Source organism: Trypanosoma cruzi, genomic scaffold (genome assembly GCF_000209065.1).
Source record: "Trypanosoma cruzi strain CL Brener 1047053517003 genomic scaffold, whole genome shotgun sequence".
NCBI lineage: Eukaryota > Euglenozoa > Kinetoplastea > Trypanosomatida > Trypanosomatidae > Trypanosoma > Trypanosoma cruzi.
The window spans coordinates 127,791-142,041 of NW_001849470.1; the positions used below are offsets into that span (position 1 = coordinate 127,791).

At 54.9% G+C, this 14,251-nt stretch overlaps 6 protein-coding genes across 6 annotated transcripts, besides 7 other annotated features; 1 reads left to right on the plus strand and 5 right to left on the minus strand.

Annotated features, from left to right (window-relative positions):
- Window positions 1-193: a mobile genetic element.
- Window positions 1-14,251: a sequence feature (areas not merged during assembly with more than two copies in the genome that could not be assigned to a particular haplotype).
- Window positions 141-193: a mobile genetic element.
- Window positions 5,952-6,575, minus strand: Tc00.1047053503417.20 (uncharacterized protein; the record flags this gene model as incomplete). The annotated part of the gene is made up of 1 exon (XM_802768.1): window positions 5,952-6,575. One exon carries the CDS (start codon window positions 6,573-6,575, stop codon window positions 5,952-5,954), a length of 624 nt encoding a protein of 207 aa, XP_807861.1.
- Window positions 6,927-6,962: a sequence feature (AT_rich).
- Tc00.1047053503417.30 (mucin TcMUCII, putative) lies at window positions 7,189-7,734 on the minus strand (the record flags this gene model as incomplete). Its single annotated transcript, XM_802769.1, has 1 exon — window positions 7,189-7,734. One exon carries the CDS (start codon window positions 7,732-7,734, stop codon window positions 7,189-7,191), a length of 546 nt encoding a protein of 181 aa, XP_807862.1.
- Window positions 7,349-7,453: a microsatellite.
- Window positions 7,875-7,946: a microsatellite.
- On the minus strand, window positions 8,425-8,934 carry Tc00.1047053503417.33 (uncharacterized protein; the record flags this gene model as incomplete). Its single annotated transcript, XM_802773.1, has 1 exon — window positions 8,425-8,934. One exon carries the CDS (start codon window positions 8,932-8,934, stop codon window positions 8,425-8,427), a length of 510 nt encoding a protein of 169 aa, XP_807866.1.
- Window positions 9,152-9,556, minus strand: Tc00.1047053503417.36 (uncharacterized protein; the record flags this gene model as incomplete). The annotated part of the gene is made up of 1 exon (XM_802772.1): window positions 9,152-9,556. One exon carries the CDS (start codon window positions 9,554-9,556, stop codon window positions 9,152-9,154), a length of 405 nt encoding a protein of 134 aa, XP_807865.1.
- On the minus strand, window positions 11,178-11,561 carry Tc00.1047053503417.40 (uncharacterized protein; the record flags this gene model as incomplete). The annotated part of the gene is made up of 1 exon (XM_802770.1): window positions 11,178-11,561. One exon carries the CDS (start codon window positions 11,559-11,561, stop codon window positions 11,178-11,180), a length of 384 nt encoding a protein of 127 aa, XP_807863.1.
- Tc00.1047053503417.50 (uncharacterized protein) lies at window positions 13,433-13,780 on the plus strand (the record flags this gene model as incomplete). The annotated part of the gene is made up of 1 exon (XM_802771.1): window positions 13,433-13,780. The coding sequence occupies one exon, from the start codon at window positions 13,433-13,435 to the stop codon at window positions 13,778-13,780; it is 348 nt and encodes a 115-aa protein (XP_807864.1).
- Window positions 13,917-13,963: a sequence feature (A-rich).

Below are 14,251 nucleotides of genomic sequence, written 5' to 3' on the forward strand. Positions count from 1 at the left end.
GGAAGCCGTGACGGATATATGGTTTTTGGGCTCACGCGGAATACAAGCATCCTTCGCATACGTGCGGTCGGCAGACAACCCCGCAGACGGCATACCGCGCGGTCGTGTTTTTTTACACTTCAGGACTTGGCGAAGGGGAAGCGGCGGTGTCTTGTGGCTGGAGGAGCCCAAAGTCTGCCGCTTTTTCTGTTTTGTTATGCGTTGCGGCCGCTATTCGTTAATAGCCCGAGGGCTGTGTGTGGAAACGTGGCCGGTTTCCCGTCTTGAACGGCGCTGTCGCGCGAGAGAGCGTGTCCTCCAATAGTCGGGCGCTCAGTTGTCGAAGGCAGGGGCATCCCCCACAGCGTGTGCGGCAGGGCCTCCCGCGGGCCGTCGGGGTGCTGAGCGGCGTTTTGGGGTTGCGGTAGAGGAGTGGCTGAAGAGCTATGGCTGTCATTGGAGCTTGCGGAGGTGCGTTGTCCGTGTTTTGCTTGTTGATACGCTTGACATTTTCGGTAGTGACCTGCGCGCGAGGCGCCTGTTAAGAAGACGGTGGCGCCATTGCGGCATCCGCACGGAAGGCCCTCGCAAACTATTATAACGCCAGGGCGAATACGTCGGGCGTGTGCCTTCATATTCTGCACGGACGAGAAGACTCTGCCACAGATTTGGCAGAACGGCGACAAGCTGCTGCTCTTCGTTCGACGAGAAGACGCAGTCGACACGACAGGCGGGGGTTCCGGAGGATGTCGGGGTGGATCCGTCTCTTCATTGTGGAAGGGGCGGCGCTACCAAAAAAAAAGGGTTGCTTTTGGTCTGCAGGGCGCATGCGATTCTACCGAAGAGTGGGCAGGAGCAGCATCGTGCCTGTGCGCAGTGCCGCCACTCGGGGCACAACGTTTGGCTTGGCACCAGGGATGTGTTTTTTGTTGCACCGACAAACACCTGGAGTGCGGTGTGTGTACCTTCCTTTTCCTCCTGGGCATCCTTCCATTATAACCTCTTGACGGCGAGAAATTCCACGTGCCAGGCATTGACGCAGTCCTGCGAGAGGGATCGTGCAGTCGTGGCTTGTTTGTCAGCGGCCTCACTGCGTGGAATACCGCAGTGTGATGGGAAAATATAAAATCCACAGGGTGACCTCGCTTCACCAAGGAAAGCAGCATAATCCAAATTTACTCAGTAACGCGGTCTCGCACGGTCGGTGGGCAACGCGGGGTGCCTCCATTGCCGAGAGGAAGTCCGTTTCCTCCAGCATTCGTGTGGGCGATTGGGATGTTCCCAGACGAGGAGGTATGAGATGTCTAAAAACATTTTCGATCGCAAGGCAGTCTGCCCTGTATGAGCATGCGAGGCTGCCAGCTGCTGCACGATGTACCTCCACAGGGAGATCATTTGTCGTGGTGGAGTCATATAATAGCGCAGCGGATCCAGATGCGAGTGCAGCGAGATATGAAGAGCCGTCCGTCCACAATTCAAAATCACAATCCCCCAAAGAGGAGTGAGTAGAATAGAAAGCCGTGCGCTTGATATCGTCAGAGGCGTCTTGGGCAAAGCGTGGCTGATTAAATTCCACTTTATTGCAGATCACAGTGTCCCAGGGGAAAATTCGATGTTGGACAAGAGGCGCGCGAATTTCGTTGTGGGGTGTCCCGATAATGTCACAGACGCGTAGCAATCCATTAATAGCAGCATCTCTCGGAAGCGGATCGATGTCGCCGCTTTCCCATGCATGGACGGCGGCATAGGTTCCGAGTAGATAAGGGAACGCAAATTCTCGTGATCATGGAGGCGTATATAGCGTTCGTATTGTGTGAGTGCACGACGCCAGAGTACCTTCCGGAGCGGGAGAATATTGGCTTCCAAATAGACGGATGTGTCTTCCGTAGAGGCGCTCAGGCCAAGAATGTTTTGCTACCGTCGCGGTACCGTACTTCCATATTATGGAGGTGAGTGGGGGCGAGTCACGGGACAATTGCCTCGCCATTATGAAATAGCACACTATGAACGTATTCAATCAAAAAGGATCGCATGGTGTCATGGGACGCGACCGCCTCTGCGACCAGACGCAGCTGATGGCGGCGTGGCATGGTCCTCGTTGAAGCGGTGGAAGCGTGCGTAACAAAATTAAGAAGTTGATCAATCGTGTTGCCCAGCAAGCGCACTGGGCGTGACTGAATACGTGGGTTCCCGCTAACAAGATGGAGATCGACCATTTCCTCGTCAGACCGTGTGTGTGTGAAGAGATGTAGAATAGAGCAGCTTCGCTCTTAGCGACGTTGATTTTTAGGCTGTGCTCGGCAGCCCATGTAGCCACAAGAGACAAGAGCGGTCGCATTGCCGCAGCACAGGCATGGATGTCTGCACCTGAGGCAACAAGTGTGTGTTCGTCAGCGTACATGAATGCGGAAGCAGAATAGATGCTGCCCAGGCGGCGCAGCAGACCATCCACACAGTGGAGGGAGAGTTGGGGTCCCGGGACGCCGCCTTGCGGTACTCCAGCTGAGGCGAATTGTTTCCGGGAGTGCTGTTCACGAGTGCATACCCTAACATAGCGGCCCCGCAGGTAGTTGTGCAACCAGCGTTTGGTTCGTGGGCCAAGGCGCGGAAGTCTGTCAAGCATGCGGAACAAATTCCAATGGTCAACGGTGTCGAACGCAGTCGGAAAATCAATCAAAACTACGAGCGATGGCGACGAGGGCGTCGTGTGGGGCGTCGTCTCCAGGGCGCTCATACTCCACAGTGCTGAACTCATTCAATCCACGGGTAATTCTATCGATGACAAGTGTCATCACGTCCGACGTAGAACGCGAAGGTGCAAGTCCAAAGTGACGTGGGCGGTGCGGCAATAACGCTGACAGACGGCGGTGAATCATTCCCCCGGTTAATTGTAGTAAAACAGAGAGCAGCGTGATAGGTCTGTAACTCTCTGGGTGGCATGAATCCTTCCCAGGCTTGGGGATAGAAATAGCGTCTCCCATTTTCCAGGAGCCAGGCAGGCTGCCGTTTGCGAAGGAGTTGTGGATCATCGTTCTAAGAGTGCCGCGTGCAACATAACGGAGGCGGTGCAGGAATTCATTCAACATGTCGTCGGGGCCAGGGGTTGGGCCAAGCGAGGAGTCACGAACGGCCACCTCAAGTTCATAGGACGCGAAGGGCCGATCCATTTTCCAGTCACCAGGAACCAAAGGAGTGCAGCGAGCAGCAGTATAATGTAACGTGGCACGTGAGACAGCACAAAATGACGGACAAGCAGATTTGCCTGTTGCCGAGACAGGGAGCAAACGCGGCCAATATCAGTGCGGAGCACAACCGATTCCAGAGGATGAGGATGCGGCGGCGCCACGCCGCGAAGATATCGCCAGCTCGGGCTGGGTGAGGCTCCAAGTCTTTTCGCGCGGGCTTCCAGAAGCACAGCGGAGCAACGGCGTAAGGCTTGATTTCGTTCCTCCTTTTTTTCTGGTACATTCGGCTCAAAGTAGGCTGTCTCCGGGTGAGGCAATGTGTGTGCTTCGTGTGCTGCTTCGGCGGCGGACTCGGCCTGTTCCATTTCGTGTGTCCATATCTTTTTGGAGCTGTCACGGCTGCCGCGCGGGATTTGGCGCTCAGCTGCTCGTAAGATGCCTCCGCGAGGATCCAACCATGTGGACGCGGTGGCAAGGAGGGTTTCACACAACGATGTAAAAGCAGACCAATCCGCTTTACGCAGGGCAAAGGTGGCTTCCTTCCATCAAGGCAGCGTGTTGGCTAGTCGCGGAGTGCCATCGTCCATCCCTGCCGAGTAATATATTCAACAGTGGTCCGAGTCCATGTAAGGGGCGAATGTCCGGTGGGAGATGCGTAGGGCGCGATACGCAGTCACGTCAGGGGACAAGGCATTACGATGTGTGATCCGTGTTGCCTGTGTCGGGTCATTTGCCAGCCCAAAATCCATATCAATTAGAACAGCGGCGAAGTTATCGCCTCCATTCCTTGATGGTATATATGACTTTCCCAGAGCTCATGATGCAAATTCAGGTCACCCACGATAATCTCTTCGGGCACAAGCGACAAACGATATTGATAAATGCGGATTATTGACCAATTGCTGTGGGAGGGTTGTAGAGACTCGCCACGCAAATGCTGCGACAGCCCGGCGGAAATACACGGACAGCAATGGTCTCCAGGAAGTCAGTGCCAGGGAGCGACAGGCGCTCGCACGGCAGAGAGTGGCGCACCAGAACGGCAACGCCACCACCGCGCCCAGTGAGGCCTGAAGGCAGTCATTATAGCCAGATAATTTCGTCGCCACGTCACCACGGTTACTTATTTCCTTCAGAAGAACGATGTCAGTTGGACGCTGCTCCAGTCGCGCCGCAAATACAATCTTTTTACGGACGAGAAGCCTGCGATGTTGGGCCTCCAGAGAGCAATGAAACCATCCTCCTCGGGCCATGGTTCTTGTGGACGTCACCGCCACGGGTGACATCAACGGAGTGACCGCTGCGAAACGGTCGTGCAGTTTTGTCCGACAGTCTGCAAGCAGACCGTCTCACCTCCCCACACCGGGCATGGCGTGGAACCCTCTCGGGGAATGAAGTCGTCTTGGTCTCCGTCGTGCTCGCAGAAACGCCCTGCCGCGAAGTTCCTAAAAGCAACCAGAGCCCCAGCACCGCGACAAGGTGCAACATCATCGCTGGGGACCGTGGATACTGGCAACGGATGGCGGTGTCGGCATTCCCAATTCAGCCGGGATTGGCATACTGCTCTCATCCCCGCATTCCTCGGAAATAATAGAGAAGGTCAGTACCAACGGCGGCACACGCCCATGCAGCCACACGACGGAATCCCGTGCACTGCTTCCGGCCATGGAAAGGCTGAGTATCCATCGTATCCAGCACAGACACAAACGCTGCTTGTGGTTACGGAAAGTCATTCTCTTCTAGCGGCTCTAAACAAGGGCCCGCACAGTCATACCGACTGGACGGAGGATCGGCTCTGGCAGCGTCTCCTGACACTGACGTGTGCTGGCTGGTCCGTGCAGCTGCAGCTTGCTACGAACATCGCGGAGTACACGTTAACGAGCCTGCAGATCAGCATGCGACGCAGACCACGGCAACCTGGCAACACACGGAGCATGGAATAGCACCCATATGGCACACGGATCTGCTGTCATGCATTAACACCCAGCTCACCAACAAGTGGCGTAGTACCATGCATCAGGACACCCACCACTACCTGCTTGGCGGCACAAGGCCATCAGATCCAGGCGGCAAGCACCTAATCACTCAGGAAGCCCTCGACCAACAGGAACAGATACACCTCGCAAGGGCAAGGTGCGGGGAATCCGAGCTCTGGGGTCGCCTGTACTGGACTGTGAGAGACTGCACGAACCAACGCCGTTTCCGCAACATCTCACCGGAACACTCCGCTTTCATGCGCTCCAACGACGATCCCACTGCACCGGGACGGAAGCTGTTCCCCCGACGGCAAGGGAGGCCGATGCACCGCCTGTGGAGAGACGGCCCTCCACAGAGCGTCGAAAGAAGAAATGCCCGCACTGTGACGCCACACTGGTGGGACACACGAACCACATCGGTCACTGTCGGTGCTTTCATCCGGAACATCCTCCACCGCTTCCCGAGCTCAAATGTGATTTCTGTGACATGGTTTTCCCCACACAAAAAAAGCACCGCACAGCACAGAAATCGCTGCGCACAAAACCCAGACGCCACACGGCACCGCAGCAGCAGTGCCAGGAGGCGATCTCTGCTACCGCAGGATCAGCCAGCCTCCACAAGCGCAACAATTAGCCCGCAGAAAACACTGTACCAACTGCTTCCAGAATGTACAGACGCTCTGGCTGTGCGCCAACGGCTGGGCATTAAGAAGGACCCTTGCACCGAAAGCTTCTTCCAATGGCAGTTGCCTCATAGCAGGAAACTCATGTCGCTGCTCGACCACCTCCTCGGCACCCTGATGACATCGTGTGGCTAGACATGTCGGTAAGAGCAGGAGAAAATAATAATAATGAGCATTCCCGCCACTGTAGAGACGTGGTGCATCTTGCGATCCCGCTGGCGGCTCTCCTCTTCCACCGCTGTTTTTGCGCAAGAGGTCACCACAGTCATTTTTGTGGTTTGGTCGGCCTCGTGTTGCGCTCCGGGTTCTCCTCCTTCATCGCCCCGCGGTGCTTCATTCGCCGTCCCTGGCACCTGTGACTGTCCCGTGATGGTTTGTTCCGAAGCCTGACTGCCCTGGGAGGTCCTCCCGCCACCAGCATGCACTCCACCTGCTGCCTGCTGAGATGCGTCGGAGCGTGGGGATGTTGTGCCTGCAGCGTGCCCTCCGCCCAAAGACTCCGGTCCACTTGCACGCATCCGAGCAGCAGACGCGCTGCCAGTGCCGGACGGATTGCAAGTGCCACTTTGCAGTGGGTCGCTGCTGGATTGGTCCTGCCTCGTCGGTGCAGTGAGTGCTCCTCCCGAGGTGGGATTATGGTCCTCACCCGCAATACTTCCCCCACCCTCCTCGTCTTCCTGATTGCTATTGTCCTCAGAGTTCACATTCCCCTTTCGTCCAGAGCCACCGGCCACGGGTCCACCTTCCGCAGCCATCACACACTGCGCGTGCCCAGCAGTCACCGCGTCATCACCCGCGGCCGCACACGCACCCCGTCGCAGCAGCCCTCACTCACACGCACGAGCAGCTGCGCATCACTGCAGGAGTCAACAGGACGCAGAGCACACGGCCAGTCATCATCACAAACAGTGGAGTCGCCTAACGCTGCGGAGCCAACCTGCGATAGCACGAGAAAAACAAAGGGAGACACAGCCGCTACACCACGCACAGCCACGCACAGCAACAAATGGCAGCACCCCAGCAGCAGCGCACACACCACGAGACAGATGGAATCAGTGCGATTGCAGAGCTCGCACACCGCCCCGCAAACCACAAGTTTAAAAAGCAATAAAAAACAATAATTAAAAACAATAATTAAAAAAGAAAAGAAAAACAAACCCAGGGCTCCAGTGCGCATGCGTATGAGTGTGTCCGGGATGCGTTCAACGTGACGGATGCGGGGCACAACGCGGAGCACACAGCACGGCAGCAGAAGCAAGCGAAGCAAAACACAATCATTATTATCTCTTATTTTATACAGTGAACCACAACACACGCGCACAAATCCCCGCGGTTGAGTGCTGGCACGCACAGACCGCATGCACCTCCTCAGCCCAGAGCGGTGTACGCCAGCGCGGATGCGGCGAGCACCAGCGGGGCACACATCCACGCAGAGCTGCTGAGGCTGCCGTCGATTTCGCGAAGACGTGACGGTGCGCTGGTGGTCGTTGTAGTTGGCGCCTCTGTAGTCGTAGTACTTGGTGCATGTGTTGTAGTGGTGGTCGTCGTGGTTGGTGGCTGCGTTGTAGTCGTCGTTGTCGTAGTCGGTGGTTTTGTTGTGGTCGTCGTGGTCGTCGTAGTCGTCGTGGTCGTCTCGGCATGATCTTTCGCTTTCTTATGTGTTTGATCCGCGGTTGGTCTCGGCCCACCTGGTGTCCCTGGAGCATCCTTTCCTTTGTCCGGACCAGAGCCCGAATCTGACGACCCTGACTGACCGGCCGTCGTGGATGGTGAATTGGACGGTGGGCTTGGGACGCTTACATCAGTCTTATTTAACCCTTTTGCCGTCACAGTGTCTGAAACGCACACGGACGGGCAGCAGCAGCACAGGGCAAGCACCAACAGGGCGCACAGCAGACGGCACTTCGTCATCATCGTGAGTGTGGTCGTTCAGTGGTGTGAAGCTGATCTGCACAGTGAGAGACATGGAGAGCAACGGAGGAGAAGAGAGGTGCGGCACACACAGAGGGCACACCACATGAGGAAAGGGCAGCAGCCAGGCATGCACCGTACGCCGCACACCACGCACGACACACACTCCAATCCACGGCAACAGGCACACACACACACACACATATATATATACAGAGATGGAAGAGGGAGAGACCAGCAGGGCGGCACACAAGGCTCCACCGCATGTACACACGGCGAGAGCGGTCCGTCGTGTCGACACCCCTCACGGAGGGTACGCACACACACAAGAAGGTGCAGCGCAGAAAGCAACACAAAAGCAAAGTAACAATACAAAAAGGGAGAGATCCCCGCACACCACGTAAGTTTTTGGTCCACGGGAATCGCACCCAATATTCATCAAAAAAAAACAATTCAGTTGCCATCGGCCTTCGTTCATATTCAGCGCACACCACTTCATGCAGGCCTGGAAACCACAGCAGCAGCAGCAGCACACGCAAAAATAAGCGCAAGGAATGGAATAATGGAAGCAACCATTTATTTGTGTTTCAGTTTGGATGTTGGCAGATGTCCGCATGCTTTTTCGTTTTGTTTTTGGGGAGGGCAAAAATTCATGCCTGGGTCGTGTGTTGGGGATTTCTGCAGGGTGCACAATTATTTTTTCCTCTCTTGAATGTTTCTTGTGTTGTTGCAGCCAAGAATTCGGTTTGTGTTGTTCCTGCTTCTCGCTGGTAAACTGTTGCAATAGATGTTTGCTTTTCCTTTCGTTGCTGTGGCACCTGATTCCTCGCCGTTTACTGCGGTGGAAATGAGAATATGTGAGTGGACTCCCACGCACCAGAACGCACCTTCGCTCCTATTTATCGCTGCACAGAAGGGCATGTGTGTTTGGTGGTGTCTCGTCCATATATTCTTGTGGGTGCACATTCCCCTGCAGGCTGAGGGCGGGATGACGCTCCGTCGCGGTGCACTTCCCTCGCATGCCGCCCACCGTGATTCACCATGCATCACCCTCTCACATACTCCGTGGTGCCACACCGCTGATATTACTGCAGCCGCTGTGACTCCGCGTAATTCACGCATTTGATTGTGCCACAATAAATCCGCTCGTGTGGCCGCCGCATCCAAACAGCGGTGCCCAACACCGTGAGCGGCAGTCCACATCCTTGCAAGTCCCAACGCAGTGGTGTTGGACCGTCAGTCAGGCGCCAGACAACAGGAGAGTCTTGTGCTGGCAGTACAACACACGGAGCTGCAGTGAATGGCTCGGGCGGAGACGCATCTATTTGTCGCAAAGCAGTGAAAGGGAGTCGGGCAAAATAATGCCGGCTGCACTCACGACACCACATCCACAGCCAAAGCATGCGACGTGATTTGTGCTTCACTGGTGCTGTGGAATGCCTGCATACGACAGCACTAGTGGAGGCATGCCACCCATGATCAGCGGACAGACAATAATCGGCATGGGAGGCCACAAAAGGCAGCAACGACGCCAGCAGCAGGAACAGCTCTCTCCCTCTCTCTCTGTTGCCTCCGAGAAGTAAACATTCCACCAGCCACAGCTGACCGTACCATCGTGACACTCCATGCACGTCGTGGCTGCGTCAACACATCCTTTTCCCTGCTGCGCCTCAAAAGATGCCTCACTCCGTCCACTAAGTGCATCGGTGTGGGCCGCGCCTCGGCTGTTCGTGAGGACCACAACGATGTGAGGGTCACCGAGTCGCAGCATGTTTGTTGTGACGTTGTTGCATGGCACCTGCACACACACACGCAGCGCCTGCATCCCTCCCTTTTGAGCCCGCCCTCTGCCGGAGTGGCCACACACACGGGCAGAGCAAAATCACTTCACCCTCGACAATCCAAAATCAACACCGACATCCCTCGCGACGCAAAGATCTCAGTTGCCAGCACGGGCTTCCTGCCGCTCTGCCATCGACGCTGAAACACGGCACAGTGCACGCAATTATTTTCCTCGTGTGCAGTCAGCCGTTTGCTTCACACATTCTTCGATGGGCTGACGTTCAAAAAAACACGCCACAAAAGCCACCGTGATCACACAAGCTCTTGCGATGAGCGTCGGTGTGTGCGTGCATCCGCTGCTCACACGTGCTGGCAGGCAGCCTGCAGCCGGTGCCCTCGTGCCAGTTCATCGGCTCCAGCACGGAAAAGAGAAACCGGCCTATTCCCGATGCACTTATTCCCACCGGCAGCACCAACACGCTGGTCGCCAGCCGTCATTCCTCAGCACATCCAGGAATGCTGAAAAGTGACGTGGAGCTGTCAGCCAGCAATGCCACAATCCCGCACACATGTCGGCTCCACCAGAGAAGACACAAAAACCACAAACAACACCCTCCACATGTCATCCGAACATCATTCCGACACACCGCGACACGCCAAACAGAAGTATTCTTCACTCCATGCACCTCCCCACACAATCAAATAGTCCATGCACCACGCACGGCAGCGGCTCACACGCAGTCAAACAAATGTCCCTCGGATCAGTGGCCTCCACGTGCTGCGGTGGAAAGTAAACAAAAGAGACGAGCTGCCAAACCCCAAAAGGGTGCCACGAATGGCCGCAAGTCAACGGAACGCAGCCACACAAATGAATTCAGTCCTAATGCACTCAGCCTCCCACCTTTTCCCAAAAAAGCTGCAAAAGATTGAAGGCAAACGCACCGTCCAATAAACTCTTTGTGCAAAGCCAAAAGAAGCCGCAGTGCCTCCTGCTGCCGTCACATTCCGTTGATGACGCCTGGATGCGGATGGTCGCCCATCGGTACTTCCAAACGACGCCGCACACCCCTGCAAGCCAGAAGTAGAGCAAGGAAAAACAGAGTTGAGCGTCCGGCAGGACTCCAAAAAAAATAAAGAAAATTCATTCGGCCGGTGTTTTAATTTATGCGCCAAGCGGCAAAATAAGAGCATGTGTTTCTGTGTACACATATTTCCCGCACTGAATAAAATTAAAAAAGATTGTACGCTTCCGTAGGCCCACAAAAAACTCTTCACACTTCATTGCGGCATCCGGCCTGTTCCTCCACTCCTCCTTTCGTACAGTCCGTGGGACGCACAGCAATGAGGCCGGCACCGCGTGAGGGCAAAAAAAAGCAAACAAGAGGGGAAAACACGTCCCTCATGACAGTGTGCAGCAACCGACCATTAAATGAAGGAACAGCAAAGATCTTTATCATTCCAGGAAAAAAACAAAGCCAACAAAGTAAAATGTAAATAATAAAAGAAAACACGCATGCAAAGCGGCACATGTTCTCCGTGAGGAGTCGCAATTCCACACTCTTTGGCTTATAATTCTGCCACAACTCCACACAGTCCCAAAAGAAGTAGCAACACACAAGACACGCACACACGCACAGTGCCGTCAACAGTCAAATCACGCAGTGTCAATTTCGCGTCGTTGAGCAGGGCAAAGCAGTCGTGTAGACTCCCGCCACTCCCGGAATACCGCGCGGTGAATTCTCGTAATTGGGGTTCTCGTGTCCAGAGGCATTGCGTTGACTCAATCCGCCCGCATCACCCTCAGCGGCCGGTCCACTGCCTGCAACGCCATTTTCTAAAACGAGAGTTTTGTGTCCAGTGGCGCTGCGCTCACTCAACTCGTCCGTGTTATCCGCAGCAACGTGTTCCCTGCCGCCACAAGTGACAGACATGATCCCGGATGCATTCGACGCCACTACTATTCTCGGACCGTTGGCAAAGGAGGGCCTCTTCTTGGACGCATTCGGGACCATTATTTCGTTCGGATTGCTGGCAAACTCAGGCCTCATCTCGGACGTGTTGGTCGCCGTGTTGGATGCGGGACTCGGATCGACGGTGTTGGGTCCGTCAGCCGCCGCAGACCGTCGCCAATCCTCGTTCTGACGTGACGGCTCAGCATTGACTTGCGGCGCAGTTGTCCCACCAGATTTTGTGTCATCCTTCCCTTCACGGGGTGGCGGCAACTGACAGACGCCCGTCTGGTCAGCATCGCCGCTCCGTGCAGGCGGATGGATGGTTCCATCGGGGGAAATTGACGCCACAGCAATTCATAAGGGCCGGCGTATTTATGTGTCGTCACATTCATCGTGAAGGCAACGGTGGCCCCTTCCTCTTCCGTTGCACAGCTGGTAGCACAGTTGCTAGACGTGTGCACCGCATTGAGCACATGACACAGAGCAGCCAGCTCACCATCTCTGCTATGCATGCGCACATCAAAGCCACTGAAAGTACAATTCCCATGCTGAGCCTCAGCACTGGCTGCAGAACACCTCTTCCATGCACACACACACACACGCACGCGATACCTCATGCTGCCGTCACTCGGAGTACATAGCACATCCACCGACACAACCACCGCGTTCGCATCACCAGATACATGTCCAGCACTCCCAGCGGCCGTAACGCACACAGAAGAGCAGCAGCGGCACAAGAGCCCAAGGACCAACACGGCGCCGCACCGTCACCATCGCCACCATCGCAGCCATCATCACCCGTAGTGGAGTCGCTGGAGTCAGCTGATCCGTGAGCCAGAAGGAAAAGAATGGAACAAGAGGGAGAGGAACGGAGTGCAGCGGATACAGCGAGAGAAAGCAGACAACATGAGGAGAAGGCAGCAGGCCCAGCCGCACAGTTCACACACCACGAGACGGCATCCATGCAAGGATGGCACACAACTCCAGCAGCCATCCACCATGCAGGAGGAGAAGGCATCCTCCACCATCTCCACTCAGCCCATTATTGCAGCGCCGGGGAAATGGCAAAAACCCGCGGCCAACACACAACGCACACGCGCAAGCGAACCCTCATCCATCCATGGCGCGGCAACAAAATTACCTGCCATCCCGCCCTCAGTGGGACACGGTGCCCAACTCAACGCAGTCACACGCGGTGCATCACACCCGCAGGAAAGGAGACTCGGGCTGCGCGCTCCCTCCTCCCTTCTCCTCATGGCCACGGAAGAAGGAAACAGCCGCCACACACAACTGCCAGCATGCACTGCAAAAGGAGCATTCAAATCCACTGCAACGTGCACCTTGTGTGGTTGTGTGCCTGCAGAAACACAAGGCAAAGAGGTAAAAAAGAGGAGGCAGAGTACGTGGAGGGACGCACAAAAATGTACAGCAGAAGTGCATGGCGGAAACAACAACAAGAAGACCGCTCAAACTCATGACTGCGCTGCAGCCCAAGCAGTGGCAATCCACACAGGATTTATTTAAAACAAACAAACAAACAAAAAGAAACGTTACCCTTCGTCTTACGTAAACCCCATCACACAAAATAATTATAAATGAAAAATAAATCGTCCACTACCGTTCCACACAAATTTTAAAACAAGAAAAAGAAGTCGCCTGGCTGCCGTGCGGCCACACCAAACTGTCTGTATACATTTTGCCCACAAAAGAAAATTGAAAAGATGGTTACGTGTGCTTCAACCGTCTGACCCTCCGTGTGTGTCCGCACATCGTTTATATTTCATGGGGTCATCTGCGTGTTGCTGCTCCCCTCAGCCCTTTCATCGGCGTGTGAGTGCGGCCCGCAGAGCGCATTCACTCGTGTGTGTGTGGGACTGAGAGAAGCACGCAGACATGACGGGAGTCGCGTCACTCCATCGGGAAAGTGAGCGCAGCAAAAACAAAGAAAATCATCAGGAGGGAGAGAAATGCTGACGGGACTGCCAGCGCGTGAAATGAACAAGCAAAACAAAAAAATCTTAAAAACACGGCGGCAGGGTGTGGCTGCGGGTGTGGCGCTGCGGGTGTCTGCCCGCCCTGGCCGCAAAAAAACAAAACAAAAGGGAAAAAATGTGTGCTCCGCCCCACAGGCCATCGTCGCACGCCCACACGTCACGGCTCCCTCAGCGCGCCGTTCGTCGCGGCCCCTCCTCATGCGTGCAGCAGGCGAGGCGCACAGGGCCGTCGTCATGAGCGTGTCGGTGGGTGTGCGAGTGGAGCAGTTGGGCGGAAACACACGGCACCCCTCACAGGAAGAGTGCAGAAGAAAAAATTAAGAATGGAGGAGTAGAAAAGAAAAAAACGTCCATAGTGACTGCCCCAAAAGCAAAAAAGAAAAAAAAGGAATGGGGTAGTAAGAAATAGAAAAAAAAATTTTTTAAAGGTAAAAAATTAAAAAGCGTAGTGAAAAGCAAAAAAAAAAAAAGAAAATCAAAAACACATAAAAGAGAAAAAAAAAATCAACCAGAATGTAGCAAACATTAAAATAAATTTAAAATGTGCACAAAAAAGTAAAAGTATCAAAAATATTCTTTCCAGAAGTAATTCTGTGCTGGGAAGGGGTCGCAATTGTCCCACGCGGCAGCCAGTTACTCCTCACAGAGCCGCAAATCCCCACAGTCCCAACAGAAGAAGCAGCGGTGGCAGCAGTCCGCTCCCACGCACAGTGACAGCATCGCTGTTATTCCCCTGCGACAAGGTTCCGAGGTTGCTGCTGAGCGCCGTGGCATATACTTCGCCGTCCTGTG